General features: G+C 43.0%; 1 protein-coding gene across 4 annotated transcripts; it reads left to right on the top strand.

The window, feature by feature from the left end:
- Positions 1–1,652: 1,652 nt before the first annotated feature.
- TBC1D9B (TBC1 domain family member 9B) lies at positions 1,653–22,675 on the top strand. 4 transcript variants are annotated; one of them, XM_041481948.1, is made up of 22 exons: positions 1,653–1,832; positions 4,086–4,196; positions 6,002–6,120; positions 7,128–7,356; positions 8,013–8,271; positions 8,925–9,132; positions 9,261–9,473; positions 9,604–9,765; positions 10,342–10,492; positions 10,841–11,055; positions 11,798–11,915; positions 12,604–12,889; positions 13,541–13,670; positions 14,856–14,954; positions 15,640–15,708; positions 16,479–16,719; positions 17,006–17,071; positions 17,220–17,291; positions 17,725–17,757; positions 18,858–18,905; positions 19,355–19,461; positions 20,245–22,675. In XM_041481948.1, exons 1-22 carry the CDS (start codon positions 1,715–1,717, stop codon positions 20,935–20,937), a joined length of 3,747 nt encoding a protein of 1,248 aa, XP_041337882.1. In that variant the 5' UTR covers positions 1,653–1,714; the 3' UTR covers positions 20,938–22,675. The 4 variants fall into 4 exon arrangements, with proteins under 4 accessions (XP_041337882.1, XP_041337881.1, XP_041337883.1 ...); XM_041481947.1 differs by having other exon boundaries at positions 17,707–17,757; XM_041481949.1 differs by lacking the exon at positions 17,725–17,757.
- The last annotated feature ends 1,053 nt before the right edge of the window (positions 22,676–23,728 follow it).

Here is a 23,728-nt window from a genome sequence, read left to right as displayed (position 1 = left end):
AACTGGCTTGCTGCCAGGTGGGTCACACCGGTGTGACCAGGTAACCTGAACACGCCAGCAGCTGCCAGGGGTCTGGGGACACTGTGGGGACACAGGGACACACAGTGCCCTCCCGACAGCCAGAGCTCTCCAGCCCCTGTGGAAGTGTAGCTTGCCAGCAGCAGAACTTGTTGACATGTTTTGATGTAAGTATAACACTGTATTGTAGTTACGTGGTATATGCCAGTATGTTCATAGTGTATACCGACTAGTTAGGGTTTGCTAATGTACTACATTTCAATAAAAAGCAGTTTAAAAATACGGAGTTTGTGAGTTTGGTGTCTGAAAATATGGGAGCATGAAAGCATCACCTGGTGACTCCAGTCCCTCCAGCATTTCTTATAGATCTGTTCTAGAGGGTAGTGTGGAACACCATTTGCAGAGAGGATTTTTTCCATTCTGTTGTAAACTTTTTTTTTTTTAATTTTGCTGTACTAGTGTCTAGAAATCCCAGGCCATTAAGGGCCATATGGTTCAAAGTGGCTTATGAATATACTGGAGACACAAATCCACCTTCTCACTGCTTTTGCAACCTTAAAGATGGCACAGAGTGAGCAAGAACAGCAATAGTTAAACAGGGAAGGATCCTTCAGCGTTTTCCCCCAGTGCTCAAACCCTTCCTACAGGAAACCCAGCCTTCAGAAACCACCCTGCTGCTCCCCAGAAACAGCCATGCCATGCAGGCGAAAGCACAGCCCTGCAGGCTGAGCCAGCTAATAAATATTTATATTAGAGTAGTGTACAAGGGCTCCAGCTGGGATTAGGGCACCGCACTAACAAAGACAGATCATCCAGGGTTAAAGGATTTAAAGCCTAAAAAAAACCACGGCATTCCTGCCTTCCTGGGAGCTGGGCAATAAGCACAGACATGGCAGATGTCAGTGTTCTCTGCTGTGGTAACACTTTCAGGGTTTGCCGGGAGGCTCTCTAATGGTTATTGAAACAAGAATAGCGGTTCACTAAATTATTGGGAAGCTGTTCCACAGCCAAGGGATGAGAAGGAGCTTCGTCTCCCCCTGTCCTGTGTGCTGCAGAGATCATCATCCTTGGGCTGGGCCACAAGCTTTGAGTGAGCTCCAGAGCTGCAAAGCGAGGACCGAAATGGACCAGCTGCCAGGAGGGGGATGCCAGGACCCCCGCACTGAATTCACGAGGCTGGGATGCTGGAAGTGCAAGTTCTTGACAGCAAAAAGGGAAAATTAATTCCCATCTTAATCTGAGAGATGGAAGCATGGCCAGACTGGGCAGGAGTGCTGGACAGTCTCTGCTGTTCCAGTGTCCGACCATACGCTGGGGTGGATATTTTTCTAATATCCCCCCCAGGATATTCTAAAATCCCCCTCCCCCTTCCCGAGTTCAATACATTCAATTCAGGTGTTTTCAGTGCCACAGTGTGCCAGCGGGAGGCGGAGGAGCTTTGCAGAGCGCGGCGGTGACCCCCGACTGCGCACCGCGGGCAATCCCGGAGGCGGCTCCGGACCTGTCCGGACCCGGGGCTCGAACCCGCGATCTCGGCGCAGCGGAGGCAGTGAGGGGGCCGGGCCGCCAGAGGGCGCGGTGGCGGCGCGCGCGGCGTGGGCCCCGTGACCCGGCCCGGCCGCTCCCCCCGCGCCGCTCCCGCCCCGGCCGGGCCGGCCCAGCCCCGCGGGCCGCTCCGCTCCGCAGCCCCGCCGCGATGTGGCTGGGCCCCGAGGAGGTGCTGCTGGCCGGCGCGCTGTGGGTCACCGAGCGCGCCAACCCCTTCTTCCTGCTCCAGCGCCGGCGGGGACACGGCAAAGGGGGCGGCCTCACGGGTGAGGCGCGGCGGGGCCGCGGGGAGGCTCCGGCCCGGCGCGGGGTCCGAGAGCGCGGGGCGGGGGCTGGGAGGGCCCGGCGGGGGGAGAGGCGCGGTCCGCCCGTCTGCTCGCTGCTCCTCGCTGTGTGCGACCCCGGAGCCCCTCGGCCGCGCTGTCCGCCCCCGGCCGGCGCTGTCAGCGGTCAGGCCCCGGGAGCTGCTGCCCGGGAGGACACACAGCTGCCGGGATGCCTGGGACCGTCTTCTTCTCTTGTCAAAAATGGCTTCGCAGCCCTGCTCGCGTTGCTTTGAATTATTAAGGTGGTTTATTTGCATATTTTGTGTGTCTGTGTGCCTTTTCAAGATGCAGGGGATGACAATAAGACGTGGTTTATAATTAGTAGCAGTGTGGAAGTTGTGCTGTACATGGGCCGGGGGTGAAGCTGTGTGGGTGCAGCCCAGTGGAAAATACCGCTGTGTGTGGGGGCCAGCCGTGTTTGTGACATAAACTGCTAAAATAACATGACTGTCACCACAGCACAATGTTAACAGCAAATCCCCTCACTTTTAAAAACCCCATTTATGTGCAGAATGCTTTCAATTATGTGAATTGCAAAGATGTGAATCTTACTTTTGTCAATTGCACATAGCAACTGCCGTGTATTACCCTTTTAGACAAACTCATTACAGAAGTGGTGCAGCTGGTAAACATCATTAGCATACTTCATCTTTTCACAGTGTTCAAAATTATTTTGAACTGTTCTGTTTGATGTCACCTAATTTGTGCAGTTTTGCATATAGGCCTATACTTGTATTCTGCAATTTTCTAGTTTTTTCGAAAAAGAAATGACGCCTGGTGCTGTTCTGGTGACACTTAAACTGATGTGTTCCTGATGGGTGGAAGCTTTGAGCTATGTTTACTTTTTGAGCTAGTGTGGCTCAGTGAGGGTCTTCTTCAGAGCTCCTGCCGGTCAAAAGCCACATGTCCTTAAGGAGCTGTGCAGCTGCACAGTGACATCTCAGAGTTAGAGTGGGATGTTCAGCTGGGCTGGAAAGGTTTTTGGGTTGCTGTCAGTCTCAAGTTATTAGACATCTCATTACCGGTCTGTGTGTCAATATTTGACACATTCAGTATTGTCATAGGATAGATTCAAGATTGACTTTTAATCCATATCCTGCCTAAAACTACACAAGAAACCCAGAGCCTGGACAGATCCTGCTGTGCTGGTTTCATATGTGTAAGTTTGTCACATGGGCTTGCTGTGGGTGATGTTTCACTGCAGGGACAATCAGTGGTATATTCTTAATTTGTTAATTGCTACATAGATAGCCAGGAGAGATAAGGGAGAGGAAGTGGCATGTTTCTTGATAAGGAATGAGATATGGATGAGTGCAGTTTGCACAGGCTTACCCAAACCATGAGAGCTGGGAATTGAAACTGTACCCCCCACAAAGTCAGAGTCCAGTGAGCATCCCTGCTCCCTCTCCAAGTTCTAATACTACAAAACTTTCAATCATGAGTGTGTTGCAAAGTTAATTTGCATGGGAGATGCTCATAATGCATTGTCTAGAATAACAAAGCAAATCATCTTCTATATCTGTTTTATCTAATTGAAATAAAGACTTCATTGAAGTAAATTGATTTGCTTTACAAAGTCTGGTTCATCAACATTTACTCTGGAAGTGTCTCCTTTCTTATTTAACATCATATAAAAATATTTTGACTTCTGTATTACCAAATTTTGAGTTGCTGACATCTTTGTTTAATCAGAGTACTTCTGGGAACATCCTTGAAACCTGTGAGCACCAGTTTTTCTAGATTTACCTGATTCCATTTGGACAAGTTACCTACTTTTGGCATTGGTGATTCTGAAAAATACAGCATTGAAGACTCTTGTGTCTTTTAGCTTGGTAGGCTTAAAAATCTCTATTAGAAGCAAAAACCTCACAGAGGAAAACACATTTCACTTTCATTAGAAAACTCTTCTATGAAGATGGGGGACTGTAATGAAGCTTAGTAGGCATTTTAATTGCCATCTAAACTTTGTCCATTACCAGTGGGACAGGCTGCAGTTGGTTTTTAGGGAATTTACCTCCAATGACTGGAGGTAAATTTCTGAATTTTCTGTACCAAGTGCCACAGCTCTTCATCACAACTGTTCACAGGCTGTGAACGTCAGCATTTTCTGCAGTGATCTTCCTGTGTTTTTGCTTAACCCAGTTCTTTGTTTTGGTATTACACTGCTGTAATTTCTGTCTCTTTGTTTCCTAGGTCTCCTTGTGGGAACTCTAGACGTGGTTTTGGATTCCAGTGCCAGAGTTGCCCCATACCGGATTCTGCACCAGACTCAGGACTCTCAAGTGTACTGGGCAGTGGCCTGTGGTATGTGACTCTTGCTGGGGACTGCATTTGAGTTATTCTCTTGTCTTTTTGGTTCAGATGAGCAGTTGTCCCACATAGGAGTATCCTATGACTGCTCAGGACACTTCCAAGAGCTTCCAATGGTGTAGTAGAAGATTCCAAAAATGACAAAACTCAGTGTTGTTTAAACTGTAATTAAGGAACTTGAAGCTCTGCAAAAGCTTCTGTTTCTGCAGATGTTAGGAATTTTCTTTCTTCCAAGATGTACCTTGTGTTTGCAAGGTTGTAGTGAGATTGTGCAGAGAATAACACCTGCTGGTTTTGGTGGGATGTTGTGTTTTGTGCTGCTGCTTACCAGGAGCATGGCACAAGATGGGAACATGTAACATTGTTCAAGGTCCCAGAGGTACTTTGGGGAATCTCTTGGTCCAGTTCATGTTTTTTTCTATTATTTCTGGCCTGGAATAGATGTATATATAGATCTGTAAAAAGGACTAGAAGTATTTTTTTGACATCAAGGATCCTTGGCCTCTTTTACTTGAGAAATATAACTGCTGTTTTAGAATATCATAACGCAGCCATCTGATGCCTGTTGGTGAACTTTGATTAAAGCTTTAGGTCCTAATGGTTGCTAAAGAGGAAATATCTCCAGACATTTGTTAGACCAACTTTGTTTATAATAAGAACCTTCACTTCTCACTTTGTGGTGGAGACGTAAAATCTGATCATGAAGGAATCATTTGCTAGGCCCACACAGGCTGATGTCTTGTTTTTTCTCTTCCCACCTTCTCCCCCGGCAACCAACACAACATTCTCCCTTGCAGAGCTACTTAAGTTCTGCAGAGGAGAGGTTTAGATGTTGCTGAGTTTCACAGAAACTCAGGTTCCCCTTTGAGGAGGGTGGAAGCAGAGAATTAAGAAAGACAGAAAACAAAATGGCAGGTTGGGAACTGCGTAGAAAAAAAGGAGAATATTTAGTGCAGATCTGTAATTTTATGGTATCTTGATATTCAGTAAGTTATTTTTGTTCAATTTCAGGAGTATTTTAGTTTATACTCTCTATATCTCAATTACTTTTAAACAATGCAGCATGTAGAAAGGGGGTGGGCTGGGTAACACCCAAATGGAGTTTGATAAATGATTGTCCTGGAGTAAATATGTTGTCTTCATCCAAAGTTTTGGTTTTTTTTTTAATCATACCTGGTTCTCATTCTGCTGTCAAAGAGTACTGGCATTCCTTTAACATTATAAAATACATACTGCTCTCTAGTTTAAAAATGCAAATATTTTATTTGCAGTTCACTGTGTATAAATACTAGTGGGCAGCAATCTGGTCACACATGCAGCTTCAACTCTTCAGCACTTTGTTATTACAGCCCTTCTTGTAGGAATCACAAACTTTTACTCCTTCATGTATGTCATTTTAATATTCTTCTTACAAAGATGTCACTTAGTGAGGCCAGGCTTATTTTAGCAATTTGGCTGCTATCACTTGGTAAGAGATGTAGCTCATGAAACAAAACAGGACACAGACTTTATTCCACTGCTGTTGTTTCTGAACCTGTGGGTTTTTTCCACAGTGAAAGCATCCTGTAAGTGATAATTCTGTGCCTTGGAGTATCCTTGGTTATAATGGTGACATTTTATTAGAAACATAATGTTGGTGTACATAAAATATCCTCGACATGTACACAGTTGGTGTGTGCAGTTTATCCTAGTCACTGTTCAGTAATTATTAGTTTCCTGCTGTGAACTTGGAGGATAAAAGACCTTGTTCTAATTTTTTTTCCTTTGCTCTTGGCATCATCTTTCTCCCCTTCCATTAGGATCATCTCGTAAAGAGATCACAAAGCATTGGGAATGGCTGGAGAATAACTTATTGCAGACACTGTCCATCTTTGACAATGAAGAAGATATCACCACCTTTGTCAAGGGCAAGATACATGTAAGTGACATGTTTCCCTGAAGGACTTCCAATTCTGAGAGAGGACAGGGGAGATGGTTGTAAGAATTTTTTGTCCTTTTCAGTCATACATACGTATGAAAGTGTCATGGAATGCATCCAGCATTGTCAACATCAGGTCACAGTCAGGGCAAATACTGAACAAATATATTGGAAGGGGAAGGGTTGGGAGCAGTAGGTCTCAAGGAACAGCCTGCTTAGGATGTTCCTACTAATCCCAATATAGTACCTCTTTAAAATCATTGCCAGTTATGCCTTTGATGCAGGGAGAAGGGTTTAAAAAGGGTTCATACAGCAACAAATGGAGGAGAGAGAATTCTAGTTTGCAAGCAATGTACTTGCCCTGCCAGTGGTCTGAAAGGTACCTGGGTTGTAAAGGAACTGCACCCCAACTTCCACTAACTTTGGAGTCAGGTGTCTGCTGGTTTTTCAGTTAACACACTTCAGATTCCCAGCCCACAAACCTTCCAGAGCAGAAACTTATAAATATAGTTCTTTATTGAGCTGCAGGAAGTTGCATCTTTTTCAGCTCTCCTGTCAGATTCTTTGTATTTTCCATGTGTGTCTGTGCATGAGAGAGATTGTGGTCATTTGTTTTCCCTTCTGGCCAGTCAAGATCTGACACACTGCAGAGTTCTGCACTTCCTGGCAGATGATCTTCTTCCAGTTGAAGAAGCAAGTGTGCAAGTGAAAAGAGACTTCAGTTCTCGTGCAGGGTGTTCCAAGTGTTCCCAGGCCAGCCATGAGGAGCTCAGTCAAACATTAAACATGAGTGCTTGTGGCATGTGTTCAGGAGTGGATCCCAGACAGCCACAGTATCTGACTGCCCTTTCTGCATGTCTTTGCTGTTTCTGACGTGACAGGATAAGGGCTGTGTCATGTTCCTTTGTGCCTTCCGGATTGCTGCTGTGACCCTTTGCTTTGTAAGTTATTTCTGTCAGCAGGCACCTTCACTTCTATTTCTCCTCTCTCCTCCCACATCCTTTCAGGGTATTATTGCTGAGGAGAACAAGAATGAGCAGCCCCAGAGCGAAGAGGATCCAGGTAAATTCAAAGAGGCTGAACTGAAGATGCGGAAGCAGTTTGGGATGCCCGAGGTGGAGAAGTTGGTCAATTACTATTCCTGCAGCTATTGGAAGGGACGTGTCCCCAGGCAGGGCTGGCTGTACCTCACTGTCAACCACCTCTGTTTCTACTCCTTCCTGCTGGGCAAAGAGGGTGAGTTAGGAGCCTACAAGTCGTGTTTCTATCACTTCTCCTGATCTTTTCAATGCAGTTGATCTTCTGTATGAACTCCTTTTTAAGATGACAGGTTTTTTTTTTTCCTTTTAGGAATCCTTGAAATCTGTCTGGCTCAGCACATAAATCAGTTCTTGTTCTTATAGGCACTTCAGTGCTGTTCAGACTGAATGCCTGAGTCATTTTTTAAAACATTTCCCAAGTTGTACATCTGTTTTACTCAAACGTTTTACAAGTTAGACTTGGTTAGAGAATCGAGCAGTATTTTTACCTTGGTGGGTTTTATCTGGAACACCTGTCAGGACCCAGTCTTTGCAAAGCCCCAGCTCCTGAGTCCAAATCTAATTTGCTGGAAAGAAAGAACGAAAACTTGAGTGATTGTAGTTGAAAGCATTTATTGGATGGGAGATAGTCCTTTTGGAACTGCATTATTTCTAGTCTAGTTAATCCCAAAGGTTATTTCCAAGTATTTTTGGAGAACCCAGTAAAAGTGTGAAGAAAAGAACTGTCCATGTGTAAGAGAGGGGGAAAAATGCTACTCCACTGAGAGCTTGCAGGCTGCTTGACCTTCATTTCTGTTTGGTTGTTGTTTTGCCTCAATTGTGATAATAGTACTTTTTAATTCTTTTTCTCAGTTACACTGGTGATCCAGTGGGTGGATGTAACCCAGCTAGAAAAAAATGCTACACTGCTGTTCCCTGAATGCATTAAAGTAAGCACAAGGGACAGTGAACTCTATTTTTCCATGTTTCTCAACATCAATGAGACATTCAAGCTGATGGAGCAGTTGGCCAACATTGCGATGCGGCAGCTACTGGATAATGAGAGCTTCCTACAGGACAAGTCTCTCCCAAAGCCCAGGAGGCCTCTTAAAAACATCTCTGCATTAAAAAGGTATTATGTTCCCAGCAGTGAGAAAAGAAGACAGGTAGTAGGGAATTGTAAAAATAAATCTGCATTATTTTGTAGCTTCCAGGTGCTGCTGGGGTTTTCTTACTCTAGGGGCTGCATCACTTGCTTCAGTCATTAGCCTTCTGCTTGTTCTCTCTTTTTCCTCATCCCAAATTGGAGCTGAATTCACACACACCCTCATGTCTTTCTCATGCATGCCTAGGCGCTGTCAGAAGAAATTTTCAACTAGAAACTGCTGAACTTCATATGTAAAAAAAAAAGGTGAAGAAAGAAAATTACACCAGCCCCTTTGTCTGAAGTTAAAGATTTATAAAAAGAAACAGATTTGTATTGTAATAAATCCTCCCCCCAGGGACTATTCTCTGCAATTTCAGGATCTGATATAATATATCAATTTTGCAGATGCACTTGCATATTTTATTTTGTATTGCAGAACATACCTTGTCAGAGAGGCATGTCTGAAGGCTGAAAGAGGAGTCAGAGGAGGGGTGGCATCTCAGTTAGAGAAAGGAATACTAAGAATACACAGCACAGTCTGAAGGTTGTGATTGGAATGAACATTTGACATTAGTGTTTGAGTGGGTTTTTCAAGTGAATAGAAAAGCTTCAGGATATTACCTTTTACTTTTCCCCAGAGACCTGGATGCTCGAGCCAAAAATGAGTGCTACCGTGCCACTTTCCGGTTGCCCAAGGATGAATGCCTGGATGGACATACAGACTGTACCTTGTGGACACCATTCAACAAGATGCATATTCCTGGCCAGATGTTTGTTTCCAACAATTACATCTGTTTTGCCAGCAGGGCAGAGGAGGCCTGTCATCTCATCATTCCTCTCAGGGAGGTGGGGATTTCTTAGCTGTATGTTAAGACTACAGGGCTCTCTTCTGTGTCCTTCTGCCTGTTGTGCAGTGCTTTGTGGATGATGGAAAACATGCCAGATCCAAATGGCCCTTGTCTTTGTGATTCTAGGTGACAATAGTTGAGAAAGCAGATAGTTCCAGCGTGTTGCCCAGCCCTCTGTCCATCAGCACTAAAAGTAAAATGACCTTCTTCTTCGCCAATCTGAAAGACCGGGATTTCTTGGTACAGAGGATCTCTGACTTCCTGCAGAGAACACCATCCAAGAAACCCTGCAGCATCGACAGGGAATGGAAGTGGAATGTGGCTGATCCCAGCAGCGAGGTACTAAGGAAATAGCTGGGAGGAACTTTTCAGAGCAGTGCTCCTTACAGTGTGTTTGCAGTGCTTGTCACCAGCCAGTGCTGTTAGAGGAGGGAGTGTGAGCTCAGACATGTTCTGTTCTCTTGTTCAGGAAGTTCCAGAGCTGCCTTCCAGCAGCCCCCTGGCTGTCAGCCCCACGTCTGCTCTCAGCCATCGACCCGTCAGCTTCTGTGCTGGGCAAGTGCCAACAGCCTCACAGGGACTGCTCAAACTCTTCAGGAGGAATTCTGAGGAGCTCTCTGGACCCAAAGGGGTAAGTCATATTTTTATGTAAAGCAATAAAGTATAAATAGTTTGCAGTAGATTGCTGATTTTCTAGCCTGCTCTAGAATGGAAATGCAATTTATCCCTGCTCAGTATCACTGCTGTGTGTGTCACAGTGGTAGTGCTGCATAGAGGTGATTTGACTGTCAGCTTACACTGTTTGTACTGACATACCTGAGATACTTGACCAGAGGCTGAGAAATGAGTGTTACCAGTGTTCTGGATGTGAATTCGTGGCTGTGAAGAACAACTTTCTTCAGAGCAAGAAAGCAGGGAACTTGTGTCTCTGCTTGCTGGTTAATAATTGTGATCCATGGTTCTGCTTGCATTTATGTGGAGATTTGCATAGTTGTAAAGACTTGACTTTAAGCAAGGTCATAACTGATGCAGAAAAGGATAGATTAGTATATATACACTCTTTTCTTCAGCAGAAAGAAGAGAGGTTTTAAATGTCACAATGTATTTTTCCTGTGGAGTGCAGGCCTGAGTATACCCAGAAATCACGTGTCCTACAAACATAAAAATGCAATCATCTCCTAAAATAGCCATATTTGTTCCTATGAAGGCAAAGGAGAAGATGAAGGAAGAGTCTTGGAATATTCATTTCTTTGAATATGGGCGAGGGATGTGTATGTACCGCACTGCCAAGACAAGGGAGCTGGTACAGAAAGGAATCCCTGAGAATCTCCGTGGAGAACTGTGGCTCCTTTTCTCAGGTAGGATGTTGTGCTGACAGCAGGAATAAACTTTCTGCACATCACAAATGAAAGGGTATGAATCTTAGCTCGTTTCAGAAGAAATTAGTGACAGGTTATTTTCATCTGAATGATACTTTATGGTGGCTTGCTTTATTATCCTAGTAGCTGTTTGGCCTCTTTTGTCTGTGTTTCAGTGTTGAGACCTAAACTATAACATGATTTAACAGTGAGTTTGCTGCTATATTTTCACATCTGTTTGTAGTTCATGAGTTCATGTAGTGCTTCTTGGCTCCCTTATTTCTGAAACTGGGAATAAAATCTGTTTCAAAGCACCAGAGGTAAAGCAGTGTTTGTTTGTCATTTCAGGGGCTTGGAATGAGATGGTGACTCACCCTGGTTACTACGCAGATCTTGTGGAAAAGTCAATGGGAAGGTACAATCTTGCTACAGAGGAAATTGAGAGAGATCTGCACCGCTCTATGCCAGAACATCCTGCCTTCCAAAATGAATTGGGAATTGCTGCCCTCCGGAGAGTCCTAACAGCTTATGCATTCAGAAATCCAACAATTGGGTACTGTCAGGTAGGAAAGAAGTCTTAGGCTTGTTAGTCCTACACGGTGACCATGATTGACTTGGACTTTTTCTGCAGGTTTTTTTGTTCAGTTTCAAGCTTTTCCTTTATGTTGTCTATGTAGTGGTGAGAAAGTAGGAAAGAAGTTATGCTGTATCGTCTCTTAAATATCCTTTGAACATAGTATTTGAATAAACTTTTCACAGTGCTGTTAGGTGTAATGTTAGTCTTTAATAGTTTTCCTGCTAGAGCTTTCCATAGTTCAGCAAAAGCATCTTCTGGTTTCATTAAAAGGAGCAGTTGTATCAAATAAGTGATGTTGCACATGGACAGTCAGTTGAAAATGTAACCATTTGCTGGTTTGTGAAAGAACTTGGTGGAAATTCAGGTTGATTTTATGTATTGCTGTGATGTTACAGGTTCTCATTATGGTGTTCTGTTATGACCAAATTGTTAAAAATATTTTTATGAAGACTTTGACAATTATTCTTGTTCATGTTGTTTACTGAAAGTGCATGATGAAAGATCATCAAATTATTTGCTGCCTCATGAACAGAGGAACTGAAAACAGGAAGAAAAATTGGCTTAAGGTCATCTATTGACTCAGACACCAGTAGAATCTGGAAATAGATGTGACTCTTAGTGGCAGGTCATTCATGCTTCTAAGTTTAGCTAATCTGTAATAGCAGAGTTTTGCTGAAGACCTCCATGTTTTTCTCCTGTACCTGTGTGTTTGCCCTGCTGGCTCCTAGGCCATGAACATTGTCACCTCGGTGCTGTTGCTGTACTGCAATGAGGAAGAGGCTTTCTGGCTCCTGGTGGCTTTGTGCGAGCGGATGTTGCCAGATTACTACAACACAAGAGTAGTGGGTGAGTCCTTGTCAGATTCCTGCTGCACCAGCATCTCCCAGAAACATTTTGTTGTTCAGAATTATTTAAATGATGCGTTTTAAAAATAATGAAGTGCAACTCTTTTCCTTTTAAAGTGACAGGGGTGTGATGGAGACATAGGAAGAGACACTACAGACCTCCAAGGTAGTATTTCTACCTTGTAGTAACAAGGAACACGTCACCAAAAATTGGTATCAGGAGGGATCATTAGCAGTAAGGAGGAATATCTAGAAGAACATTACTAGGTTTTAGTTTTCCCCATCTGAATGATGTGTTAAATCTGTGGAACAGGCTCTCAGGAAAGGTTAGTCAAAGCACCACTTCATGGGCTTTTAAAGTTGGTTTGTATAAAAGACTAGGTCTGGTGTAAATACCATCCTGTCAGTAATCCTCCACCCCTCCATTCAGGGCAAATGCACAAATGAATGAAAGGTTCTGTGTTGAGATGTTGTGTCTGCATGCTCTGCAATGTGGAAATAGTCTCATTGGTTTTATTGAGAACAGGTAAAAAATTAATGTCTTAATTTTAGTTATGATGTTCAGAGGAAATTTATATGAAATTTGTATGAAATTTGGTGAACTCATACTGTTTTGTTTAATAATTGCTTAGCTTTGTACATGACGCCACCATTTTGAGTTCTGCCATTGTTTTGTTTGTCTGTGTCAGGTGCACTGGTGGACCAAGGCATCTTTGAAGAACTTACACGAGAGTATCTTCCACAGCTGTCAGAAAAGATGCAGGACCTGGGAGTGATCTCCACCATATCCCTTTCCTGGTTTCTCACTCTCTTCCTGAGTGTGATGCCCTTTGAGAGTGCCGTGGTCATTGTTGACTGTTTTTTCTACGAGGGAATCAAGTTTATCCTGCAGGTGTCATTGGCCATACTTGATGCCAACATGGAGAAGTTACTACAGTGCTGTGATGAAGGTGAAGCCATGACTATTTTGGGCAGGTACCAGTCATTGTTCTTATTTATAACAGAATAGTAACAGTGGCCTTTCAGTCCTCATCTCTTTCTACCTAATAGCAGGTCACAGATAAGACTCTAGGATAAAACTTCTGCTCCAGAGAAGTTTGCTATTGCTTTCTGCAAGAGCTGAAATTAATTGTTGGCTCAGTTATGGAGGAATCCATACTTCTGGAGCTGTTTTGCATCATAATGAATTAGTGCATCTCAGTTTGAATTTGAATTCTTAAAGGTTATTTATTTCAAGTTTGCATATTAATTCTGCTTTACTATTTAGAACAGATTCTGGCAGGAATCACCTTCTGGAAACTTAAAACATTATCAAGCAGATATCTTCCAAGTCTAGTAAATGTAAGATTTTCTTGTTTGAAATGAGAATATCTTCTATGTGCAGCAAGATTTTCAGCATTACTAGAAGCCTACTTTTAAAAGAGCAAATACCCCCAACATAGGGTGAAAATCAACTTAACTCCAGGTACATTGAGGGTAGCATTGCAGATTAGATGGGAAAAAATAAATTCTCCTTCATGTTTAGATTAGTGATACAAAGAAGTTGGGAGTAATGCATATGGGATACTATTTCTTTTCTGGACACTAATCCTGGAATCTTGCATCTGTTCTCATTTTTGTCCACAGATATTTGGACAATGTAGTTAACAGACAGAGTGTCTCTCCCCCTATTCCCCACTTGCATGCACTGTTGACCAGTGGAGATGACCCCCCACTGGAAATTGACATCTTTGAACTCATCAAAACTTCATATGAGGTAAAGTTCTGGCTTGGTATTTTGCCCAAGAGATTTCTTCTCGACTAACATGCCATTTTATACATTGTGCAGCCAAAATCTGAGCAATGTTCATGGAGAGGCTTAAGGGAGTGCAGGCTAAAGCCATTGTTCCACTTGCTTGGTATGAGTAGAACCTGACAGTGTTGGCTGTTGCAGATTACAAAGAGTCTGCCCAACACCAGAGGGACTAAAATGAAGAGTGCAAATAAGGAAGAAGTGATGAACTAGAGATTTCTTCCTGCTTTGTCAAAAAAGTCTCCATTATTAATTCTATTTGAGGATATTCAATGCTAAGGAGTTAAGGAGGGAAATTCAGGGTAGAAATTGTGAAGTACTCTGCAGAAACATGTAAGAATCCCAGTTCACATGCATAGGAATCCTGTTCTGTAAACTGCATTATAGTAATAGGAAGGTGACCCCAGAATGGTGCCAATGCTGTTAAAATATCTCTGCACTGATAGAGGTGTTCCTCACAATTCATACTGAGAACAAACTCATAAGAAATTTGATTTTGAATGATGGAAAGAACACAGGCAAAAGAACTGATGTTTGGCAGTTCTTCTCTGCTATTCTCTGCTAAGTGTGGGATCCTTTCCCTCTTTATCTTGTTTTTCACCCCATCCCCTTCTGGCTGTTTAAAGTCAGGCAGCTGTCATTTTCCTGGGTGTTTTGTGTACTTCTTCAAATCTGCCATCTCTGTTTGTTCTTGGCTTCTTTTCATAAAAGAGTGTCACTGAATTCATATTACTTGTCTGACCTAGTCCATAGAAAAGCTTCTTGACTGTGGTGTTTCTGGCTGAATCTCCTGGGGGTCCTAGAGGAAAAAAATGACAGGGCTGAAAGGAATGACAGTCTGTCTGTTCTCTTATCTCTGCCACAGTACAGGGCCTGTATTTCTGTCAGTCCTGACAGATCCTTTTTCAGCTTTTCTGTAGAGACCTCTGATGTTGGATTTCTCATGAACTCTGAATTACTCCTCCTCCAGGACAGGAGTGAATAGGGAATAGAGCTCAAGTTTATTCTCACCTTGCTGCTCATAAAAGGCTTCTAGTGGGTTTAGGTCATCTTTGAGGGGATAGTACACTTGTTAAAGAGTGTGTAATAGCAGGTGGGTTGTTCTCTCTTCAGGAGATGATGTTGACCTGATCTGTTCCTTTCTTGTAGAAATTTGGCAATCTGAAGGCAGATGACATTGAACAAATGCGTTTCAAGCAAAGGCTGAAAGTGATCCAGTCTCTGGAGGATACAGCCAAGAAGAGTGTGGTATGTGACTCCGAGACTGAATGAGCTACCAAATGGCACCTTCATGGAAAGTGTTTTGCTGTGAGCATTGAGAAACTTGGTGCTGTAGCAGACTGAGTTTTAAGTGACTGAAAGAATGATTGAATGAGATGTTTGGCATGGAGGGAGATAAAAAACACCTGTAGGCTTTGACATAACTTCCCATGCCTAGTGCTGTCTGTTCTACTGCTTGTCTGGAATCTGAGAAAAGCTGGCTAGCAGATAATTATTTTACTGCCATTTAGAGAGTCCATTAGGGAATTTTGCTGAAGGGTTCATGGCCAAAGGGGAGTGTCCATATTTATTGCCATTATCTCCCATGTCCTAGGTGGAGAATCTCATCAGGGTGTTTATTTCACTGTTGCTCTTTAATGCATCCAAGTCAAAAATCTGAAGATAAAAACAAGAGGAAGGGGTGACACAATCTGCTCAGACAGGTCTGCACAAACAGGAAATAAGCACAGTAAACTACTGAAAATGTCAGCAGTTTCTGCTTGACTGCAAACTGGTTTCCAGGGGTATTAGAATGGTGATGTTTTTCATCCCATTCTGTGTGATATCTCCTTGTACTTGTTCTCTTCTGTGTTACACAGACTTTTCAGTGAGTTGTATTTGATTTTTCTACTTTTCAAATAAATTGTTCACTGTGTTTTATCTGTAACTACAGGTCCGAGCTGTGTCTGGTGACATTGGTTTCACTATGGAAGAACTAGAAGAGCTGTATGTAGTGTTCAAGGTAAGAAGCTTTCCTTGAGGGTGAGGAAGAAATGTTGTCACACACAGTACAAATAGCAAAGTAAGTTGAAAGGCAAGCAGTGACTTTGCTTTAATTCTTAATGTGCTGTACCAGAAACTGACGTGGCATTCTGTTACACATGGTGCCAGTAGGACTGGCCCTGTTACTATCTGATTAATTATTTTTCATCTTTTTTCCCCCAAAGGTGGCCAAACCACATTCACAACCAGTATTTGAATGATACTCAGAAAGAAACTGTAATCAATGGAAGAGAATGTAACAAAGCCCTGAGAATGGGGAGCCAGGATTTACTGTACCTCAGTTTTTAATCTCAGGTTTCCCATTGACCTCATCTGTAATTGTGACAAGATTACTTAAGGGCTTTGCCTCTATTTGTCAGCATACATATTTTTAAAAGAATGGTATTACCCAACTGCATTTACCAAAGTTGGTTGTGCTCTGTTTTAGACTCAGAAAGAGAGGCTTAGTTCTAAAACCTGCATGATCCCTTTGCAATAAAGCCTGAGTATTGTTAAAACCTGAAATCATGCATTGTAATTTTCACTTTAAATTATTCCTTGTTTTTCCTGAAATCTGTGTCTCTTCCTTCATTTCATATTATTTTGTAGTGAAGTAACACTAGGAATCACAAGGCAGATAATGTTTCCTGAAATGTCTCTTGTTTGCTTCCTCAATGCTATTGTTGAGCTGTTACATCTCCACTCCTGTGGAGCAGCATCATCTGCCCTGTTAATCCTTTCCCTCCGAAGGCCAAGTACCTGATGAGCTGTTACTGGGGGAACAACCGCGCGGCCGCTGCCCGCCGGGACCAGAGCCTGCCCTACCTGGAGCAGTATCGCATAGACGTGGAGCAGTTCAAGGAGCTGTTCATCAGCCTCACCCCCTGGGCCTGTGGGGCACACACCCCTGTGCTGGCAGGGCGGCTCTTCCGCCTCCTGGATGAGAACAGGGATTCTCTCATCAACTTCAAGGAGTTCGTGACAGGAATGAGTAAGTGCTGTTTTCGGAGAAAACTGAATGCTGCAAAAAATGTGTCTGTCTTTTTCCACGAAGAGAACTGAAAGGAGATAATGGTGTGTTCACTGTCATGAGGGGGGAGGGTAGCAGGAAGCCTCAAGCTGGACAAAATACACCTTTTGGTATGGATTTCATTGTTGATTCCTCACAGGACTTTGAGCAGCCATTGTATGGGAATTCATTCTGGTTTGAACCTGTGAGCAGAGGGTGATTATTTATCATAAAGTGCTACTTTTTAATGTTTTTTTTTTCTTTCCAGGTGGGATGTACCATGGTGACCTCACTGAAAAACTGAAAGTACTCTACAAACTGCACCTGCCTCCTGGTGAGTGACTGCTTCTGTGTACTGCTGCTATTGAACACGGGCTGCTCTGATATCAATTGATGTGGGGTGCCTCAAGAGTTTTGCTAATGAAATGGGTCATACTGCTGCTCAGTTAGAAATTTTAACATTTGTTTCTCTGTGAATACAGCTCTGAATCCAGAGGAGACAGAGTCTGCTTTGGAGGCCACAAGTTATTTCACAGAGGATGTGACAACAGAAGGTAATGCAACACTTCTGCCTTTACCTCTCAGTTAGGCAGGAATTGCAGCATAGATCCATGTGCTCTGAACAGTGGTGTTGCACAAGGCATGGTCTCGTGCTGGCATGTGTTAGGATTGCCAGTGTGTTTGAGTTCACTGTCTTCATTGCATGATGGGGAAGAAGTTTGGAGCTAAAACTCCTTGGTGTGCATTCCATGCAGGATACAGCATGCTCTGAAGCATGGGCACAGACTGCTGAGGAGGAGCAGTGTGCTTTTACCAGCCCCTGTCTCCCACCATGATTTAGGTTTTTCATGCAGGTATCATTGTCTCTCTTCTTGTTTTTGTTTCCTTCTCTGTGTCTGTCTATGTCTGACCTTTTCTTCTGTTTTATCTGGGATATTGTCCCCTCAACCCTTTTTTCTGCTGCTCAAGTATCTCCTTTTGTCTCAGAGCTGGATATCTGCCTGCACTGTGAGTCTCAAGGTCAGTCCATGGATTATGTGCATGCATTGAGCATGGCTGTGGTGCTGATACCACCTGCCAGCCCAGTGTGCTGATGTAAATACTCTGAAATTATTGCTGCTGCTGCTCCTCGCTCATGACACTCTCACTATTAATAAAGTGCTATAAGTAATTAAATATCTTTCAGTATATTCTGCCTATTGAGTTTCAGCCTTGGTCAAAATAGGTTTTGTCTGGCTTTCAGTGGAATTCATCTCATCCTAGAAACTGGTGGTCAAAAAGATGCTCAGAACAGAGTGGGGGGGTGCTAGGCTTGCTGGCCTGGGGAGGTGATCCCTGTGCCTGCTCCACAGTCTTCCAGTTTAAAAGAATAAGGATGCATGCCACTGAATTGTTGAACTGTTGGTAGACTAGTTTACTGCATTTCTTAAAATACAACATTAGGGATTGTGAGATAGGAGTTCAAAGTATGTCAGTCATGCAAAACATTTACCAAAATACAACAATGCCCCAAAAAAATCTGAGTAAGTACAAGAGGTAGTTGTGCAGTTTGGTGCTAGGTGGCTGATTTAACAATCTGAGTTTAACCAAGACTTCCTATTTTCTGTAGTGACAATACAGGGAATCAGAAGTGAAGTTCATGAAGTTAGACTGCAAATTGCTCCCAAAATGTCAGTTCAGGCAGTGAATAATGAGGAGTGTAGACATTAGTCACATATGTGCTCAGAAGTGGTTTGGGTTTTTTCCATTCATTATCTTGCTTTGGACAACTGAACATCCTTATCTTTAATCCATCACACTGCTTTTCTATCTTCCATATCTGTGTTTTCAGGCTTTCTTTTAAGACCTCTGCCCTCTACCTCAGCTCTTCAACCCACTTTTTGTGTGGCTCTTTATCCAGCTCATCCCATCAGCCTTTTGCTTCCATCCTGTTCTGTTCAATCCTCTAACCATGATTATGGGAGTGTGAGATCTAGCTTCTATTAAACGTATAATATATAAAATGTACATATATAAATGTATTTCCCTATTGTATAACTTGAATTTGTATATTGAGTTCTTTGTGTTTTGTATTACTGAAAATCAGCTAATAATTATTTTATAATTCCATAATTCTTTAGAAACCCAAGAAGATAAAGGAAGAAGAAATGAGAATGGCCCAGAAAAAGGTAATTTCATCATCAATAGACCACATTCTAATCTCATCTCTCTCATATTATGACCTGTTCATTGTCTCATGCTGATAAAGGAGACCGTGCAAAGTGTCCCTTGTGGACAGAGGTGAGGCAGGAGGTGAGCTGGGAAATAAGCATCCCTTATGCTTTACTGCTCCTACTCTTTTACACACCAAGATCACAGCATTTGTAATTCATGTTGGGTAAGTTGTCACCTCACAGAGTTCATCTATGAGAAGTCAAGCTGATGCAGCACTGTTAAATTTTTTGCTCTATTGAGCTGAATCAGATAAACCAGCAGAAAACAATGCAGCCTTCCTGGTAGATGCTTTCCTAGGCTGTCAATAACACCTTCTTTAAGCCTGATTTTTGTTGGCTCAGCATTCACTTTTTAAGACTGAAACCATAAACCACCTGACTAGTGGCTTGTTCTTGCCTTGCAGAGGAGAAAGGTACCAGTCCACAGGACTACAGATACTACTTAAGAATGTGGGCCAAGGAAAAAGAGAACAAGAAAGAAACCATTAAAGATCTCCCCAAAATGAGCCAGGTAAGAAAGGAATATGAAGGTTTCCAGTTGGATCATTGGCAGTTTAGTGGAATTCTGCAGTATGTGCAGCCATTGTGCCACTATGTTCAGTCCTTGCCCACAGCTTTCCCTGCTGTTCTGGTCTGGTGAGCTTTAGGACCTCGAATTCCACACATTTCTGTTGAATTCTGCAGTGGATATGGACAAACTGCTTTGTATCAACCAATCAAATGTAATGGATTCACTCAGCCTCACTTCAGACCAGTTTTCCTGTAAGAACTGCACTCTGTTTTCCCTCCAGAGCAGGATGTTTGAAATATGCCATCAGTCACAGAAACTTTTTCAGCTTTTTTGCTTTTGCATTGCTTCAAGTTACAGCTGCTTGGTGGAGAGTGAATAATGTGGTTACAGAAGAGAGAGTCAGATGACTGGTGTGATCTTTTCTGTCTCTAATTTCCTTGATGGGTGCTACTTAAACCAGTTCAGAAATTCTTAGAAGCTGACCACAGAAGAGTAGCAGAATAGAAGTCAAACTTTTCTTAGCATTAGTGAATATGTGACTATTCTGTTCATCTGTCAGCAGAAAACCCACCACTATTAAATTGCTAGCTGTGTCTCAATTTAGCCACAACACAGAGGGGGGAGTTTGTCTGTGTCAGACTGTTCTGAATCAGTGCAGTAAGTTGCCACTTGGTGGGGAGGCAAATAAGCAGTGAGTCATTTGAGATGGTGCCTGTTGCTTCATCCACCACTAGCAACTTTTTTCAGCCTGATACATGATTATTTGGTCTTTGTGTTTTAAAGGAACAGTTCATAGAGTTATGCAAGACCCTTTACAACATGTTCAGTGAGGACCCTGTGGAGCAGGAGCTGTACCATGCCATCGCCACTGTGGCCAGTCTGCTGCTGAGGATTGGCGAAGTTGGAAAAAAATTCTCCAACAAGCCCACGAGGAAGTCTGAGGACTGCAAAGCAAACAGTACCCAAGATCCTGTGAGTGAAGAGGAGTCACCAACATCTGAACAGAGTCAGAATTCAGCAGTGGAGCAGCAATCCCAAGCTGACCATGAGGACAAAGCCAGTGTTGATGCTCAGCCTGAAAAAACCCAGCAGGAAAACCAGACTCTAGGAGATGGGTCAGGGGAAGGACAAGGCTCTCCTTTACAGCTGCTATCAGATGATGAAACCAAAGATGATATGTCCATGTCTTCCTACTCCATGGTCAGCACAGGCTCCCTGCAGTGCGAAGACATCGCCGACGACACGGTGCTGGTGGGCTGTGAGGGCAGCAGTGCAGCAGCCAGGTATGGCAGCACCATTGACACTGACTGGTCCATCTCCTTCGAGCAGATCTTGGCCTCCATGCTGACAGAAACAGCCCTTGTAAACTACTTTGAGAAAAAGGTCAACATTCTTCAAAAGATCAAGGATCAGAAGAAAGTAGAGAGGCAGTTCAGTTCATCCAGTGACTATGAACTTTCCTCTGCATCAGGGTGAGCTCAGGAATTCAGGAGTTGTCTTTGGGAGATAAAACAAGAAGATAGTGTGGCAGATGGCAGGATGGTTTGGTATTTTCTGTTTGGGTTTTTTTTTTTTTGTGTATTCAGTAACTACACAATTACAATAGAATCCAATTGATAAGGGGCTCCTGACAGCGACTGTGTAGGTGTTTCTTTGGCTACTCTGGCTGAGAGAATTAGATTTACATTCTTGAGAGCCATTAGAACCTAATAGCCCCTGACATATAGAATTACCACCATAAATTATGCATGTCTGCCTTTTGCTATCTTTTATTTCAATGAAGTTTTATTTCAGACAGTAACTGCTCCTTGCCTGCCCTTGTTTGCTGTAGGTTCCTGGGTAACTGCACAGCAGATGCAGCCTGGCTTGAAACCATGCTCACCTCTGGCTGCCAGTCTGAGAGCTAATGCAGTGTAGTCAAGTGCTGTAGGACTCTGACCTATAAATAATCTTGTACGTTCTTGTAAGCTGTTCTGTGACTCAGCAGCTGTAAAGCAAATGTGCCCCACTGCTCCCAGCACCCTAAGACCTAAACACAGACATTGCTCAGACCTGCAGGTTTCTTTCACATGTGATTTGGCATTTTCATAGTGCACGATCAATTACTTTCTCCTTCAGAATTCAGGAATTTTCAGGCAAACCTGGTTTTCTAGCATTTGCTTTTCTGTTTCTTTGAAAGCTGTTGTTTTTAGTTTGTCTGGGAAGCCACAAGCTCCTTGACTTCAGTGCAGAAGTGATACTGAGTCAATCAGTGAGCTCATGATGGTTATAATGAGGGAATAAGTTCCTAAAATAGAAGTCAGTGAATCAGCCTCAGCATTCCAGGGGAGTGGCACACTGGTCTGCTGGACTTTCCCTGATGGTGCATTCACTATTTAGTGCTGATTCCGTTTTTCCTAGCTAGTGATGGTCCCCTAAGGAGGACCTCCTAGGAGGAGGACCTTAGGGACCCTTTAGGAATACCCCTAAGAATTATCTGATCAGTCAGCCCTCACAAATGCTTGGGGCAGAAGCTGTGCAGGAGCCCTGTGCCACCCACTGCTGCTCAGTGTCCTTCCTTGAGAGTTTAGCAATGGCTCTTAGAAACAGCTGCACATCCAAGGGCATTTGACCTAAAGGGGAAGAATACAGAGCAGCGTGGCTCTGCCATCAGCCCCTTGCGGGAGTACCAGAGCTCATTCCAGTTAGAGACAAAGTAACTGGGAGACTTAGTGAGTGCTCTTTGAAATTAAACCCATAGGAAACTATGAGTAGCCCTTCTGGTAGCAGGGTATGTTCCCCAAGGGAGAAGTAATGCTGTTACTACAGATAAATTCATCTCAGCACAGAGTCAGTGGCCTTGCAGGGGCAGGGTGAGACTTGCTGCTCGGCCAGAGCAGACCCTGCACTGAAGGCAAGGTGTGATCCAGCTTTTGGCTGGCACTTGGGATCTAAAGGTAGGAAGGACACGTGTGGATGTTCCCATTTGACACTACTTGGTGTGCTACTCAGTGTTAATTCATCCTCATGACATTTTTGGTCTGTATTCACAGCTGGTACATACTTCTTATTTTTCTGCCTCCTCTGTCCTGTATCACTGGAGAGCAGCCATTAGTAAAACTGCTTTTACTAATTATTCAGTAATTTATTGTAATTTTTTAAGTACGAATAATACATGTGATTTTACACTGTCTGTCTTACTTGTCATGTATTCAATAAATGAATCAGAATCCTATAGACTATTTGGCTACCTTTTATTTCTCTCTGAGCTCTGGAATATTGCTGGTTCTTTACCCAGTTTCAGAAAGAATGTGTCACCAAAACTGTGGGGAAAAGAAAACCCTCCAACATTTTTAATATTAGAGAATCAAGGCATTGCATTATTCTGTCTAGGGTGTGCAAAGAAATAATTTCAGCCACACCTAGCCCAGGTGTGCAGAAAAAATCGTTCCATGACACATGGCTCTTAAATAGATTTTTCAGATACTTATAGAATTAAAACCCATAGAAATTAATTTGTTCAATGTTCATTGGTCCCAAGGTACACAGTCCTTAGTATTTAGTTTCTTTTGGTAACAGAGTTCTTCACTTCCGACGCTAATGTGGCCCTCGTTCCTTGGTTCTCTTATCATTCCTTGGTTCTCTTATCGGTCTTTGCTGGACCAGGTGTCCTGACCGTGCCAGGGGTGCTGTTTGGAGTTGATGGTCGTTAATGGTCGTTATCTTTTGTGTATCTTCTGTGCTACTCCCAGTCCGCTGAGACGTTAAACTCATCATGTCTTGAGTGATGAAACAATTCTTGAAAAGAAAATTTCTTTCTCCGGGGCAAAGGCGAATGAAACCCTTTTTACATAACTAAAGTTAGGTAAAAAATTTTTAACTTGGTATATTTTCCAACAAGTGGACTTTCCTTCATTTTTTCTTTAATTTTTTCTTTTTCTTTTTTTTTTTTTTTAGTTTTCTTCATATTTTTTCTTTTCTCCTTTACTTTTTTCCTTCATTTTTCCTGTTTTTTCCTTTATTTTCTTTCCCCTTTTCCCGCCTTTCTTTTCCCTCTTTCCCCCTCTTTTTCCCCCCTTGTTTTTTATTTTTTTTTCATCCTTTTTTTCCCCTCTTTTCCCCCTTTTCCTTATTACTCTGTAGATTTATTTTTTACAGACTGTTAAAAACGGAACCACATTCCCAGTACTAAAAGTTATTTCAACATTTATTATAATAAGGCCTGAAGCGTGGGGACCCGCGGGCCGAGCAGGAGCGTTCCCCTCGAGGATGCTGCAGCGCGGCGCTG

The sequence above is a fragment of the Pyrgilauda ruficollis genome, unplaced genomic scaffold (genome assembly GCF_017590135.1).
Source record: "Pyrgilauda ruficollis isolate IOZ18807 unplaced genomic scaffold, ASM1759013v1 scaffold57, whole genome shotgun sequence".
In the NCBI taxonomy this organism is placed as follows: domain Eukaryota; kingdom Metazoa; phylum Chordata; class Aves; order Passeriformes; family Passeridae; genus Pyrgilauda; species Pyrgilauda ruficollis.
This window is presented reverse-complemented; position numbering and strand designations above follow the sequence as displayed.

Bases quoted from the DNA above. Each gene is read 5' to 3' on its own strand.
- TBC1D9B (XM_041481947.1), top strand. From the start codon at position 1,715: ATGTGGCTGGGCCCCGAGGAGGTGCTGCTGGCCGGCGCGCTGTGGGTC. The intron at 9,474-9,603 runs GTACTAAGGAAA...TCTCTTGTTCAG, and splicing joins TGGCTGATCCCAGCAGCGAG to GAAGTTCCAGAGCTGCCTTC. The intron at 18,906-19,354 runs GTAATTTCATCA...CTTGCCTTGCAG, and splicing joins TGAGAATGGCCCAGAAAAAG to AGGAGAAAGGTACCAGTCCA.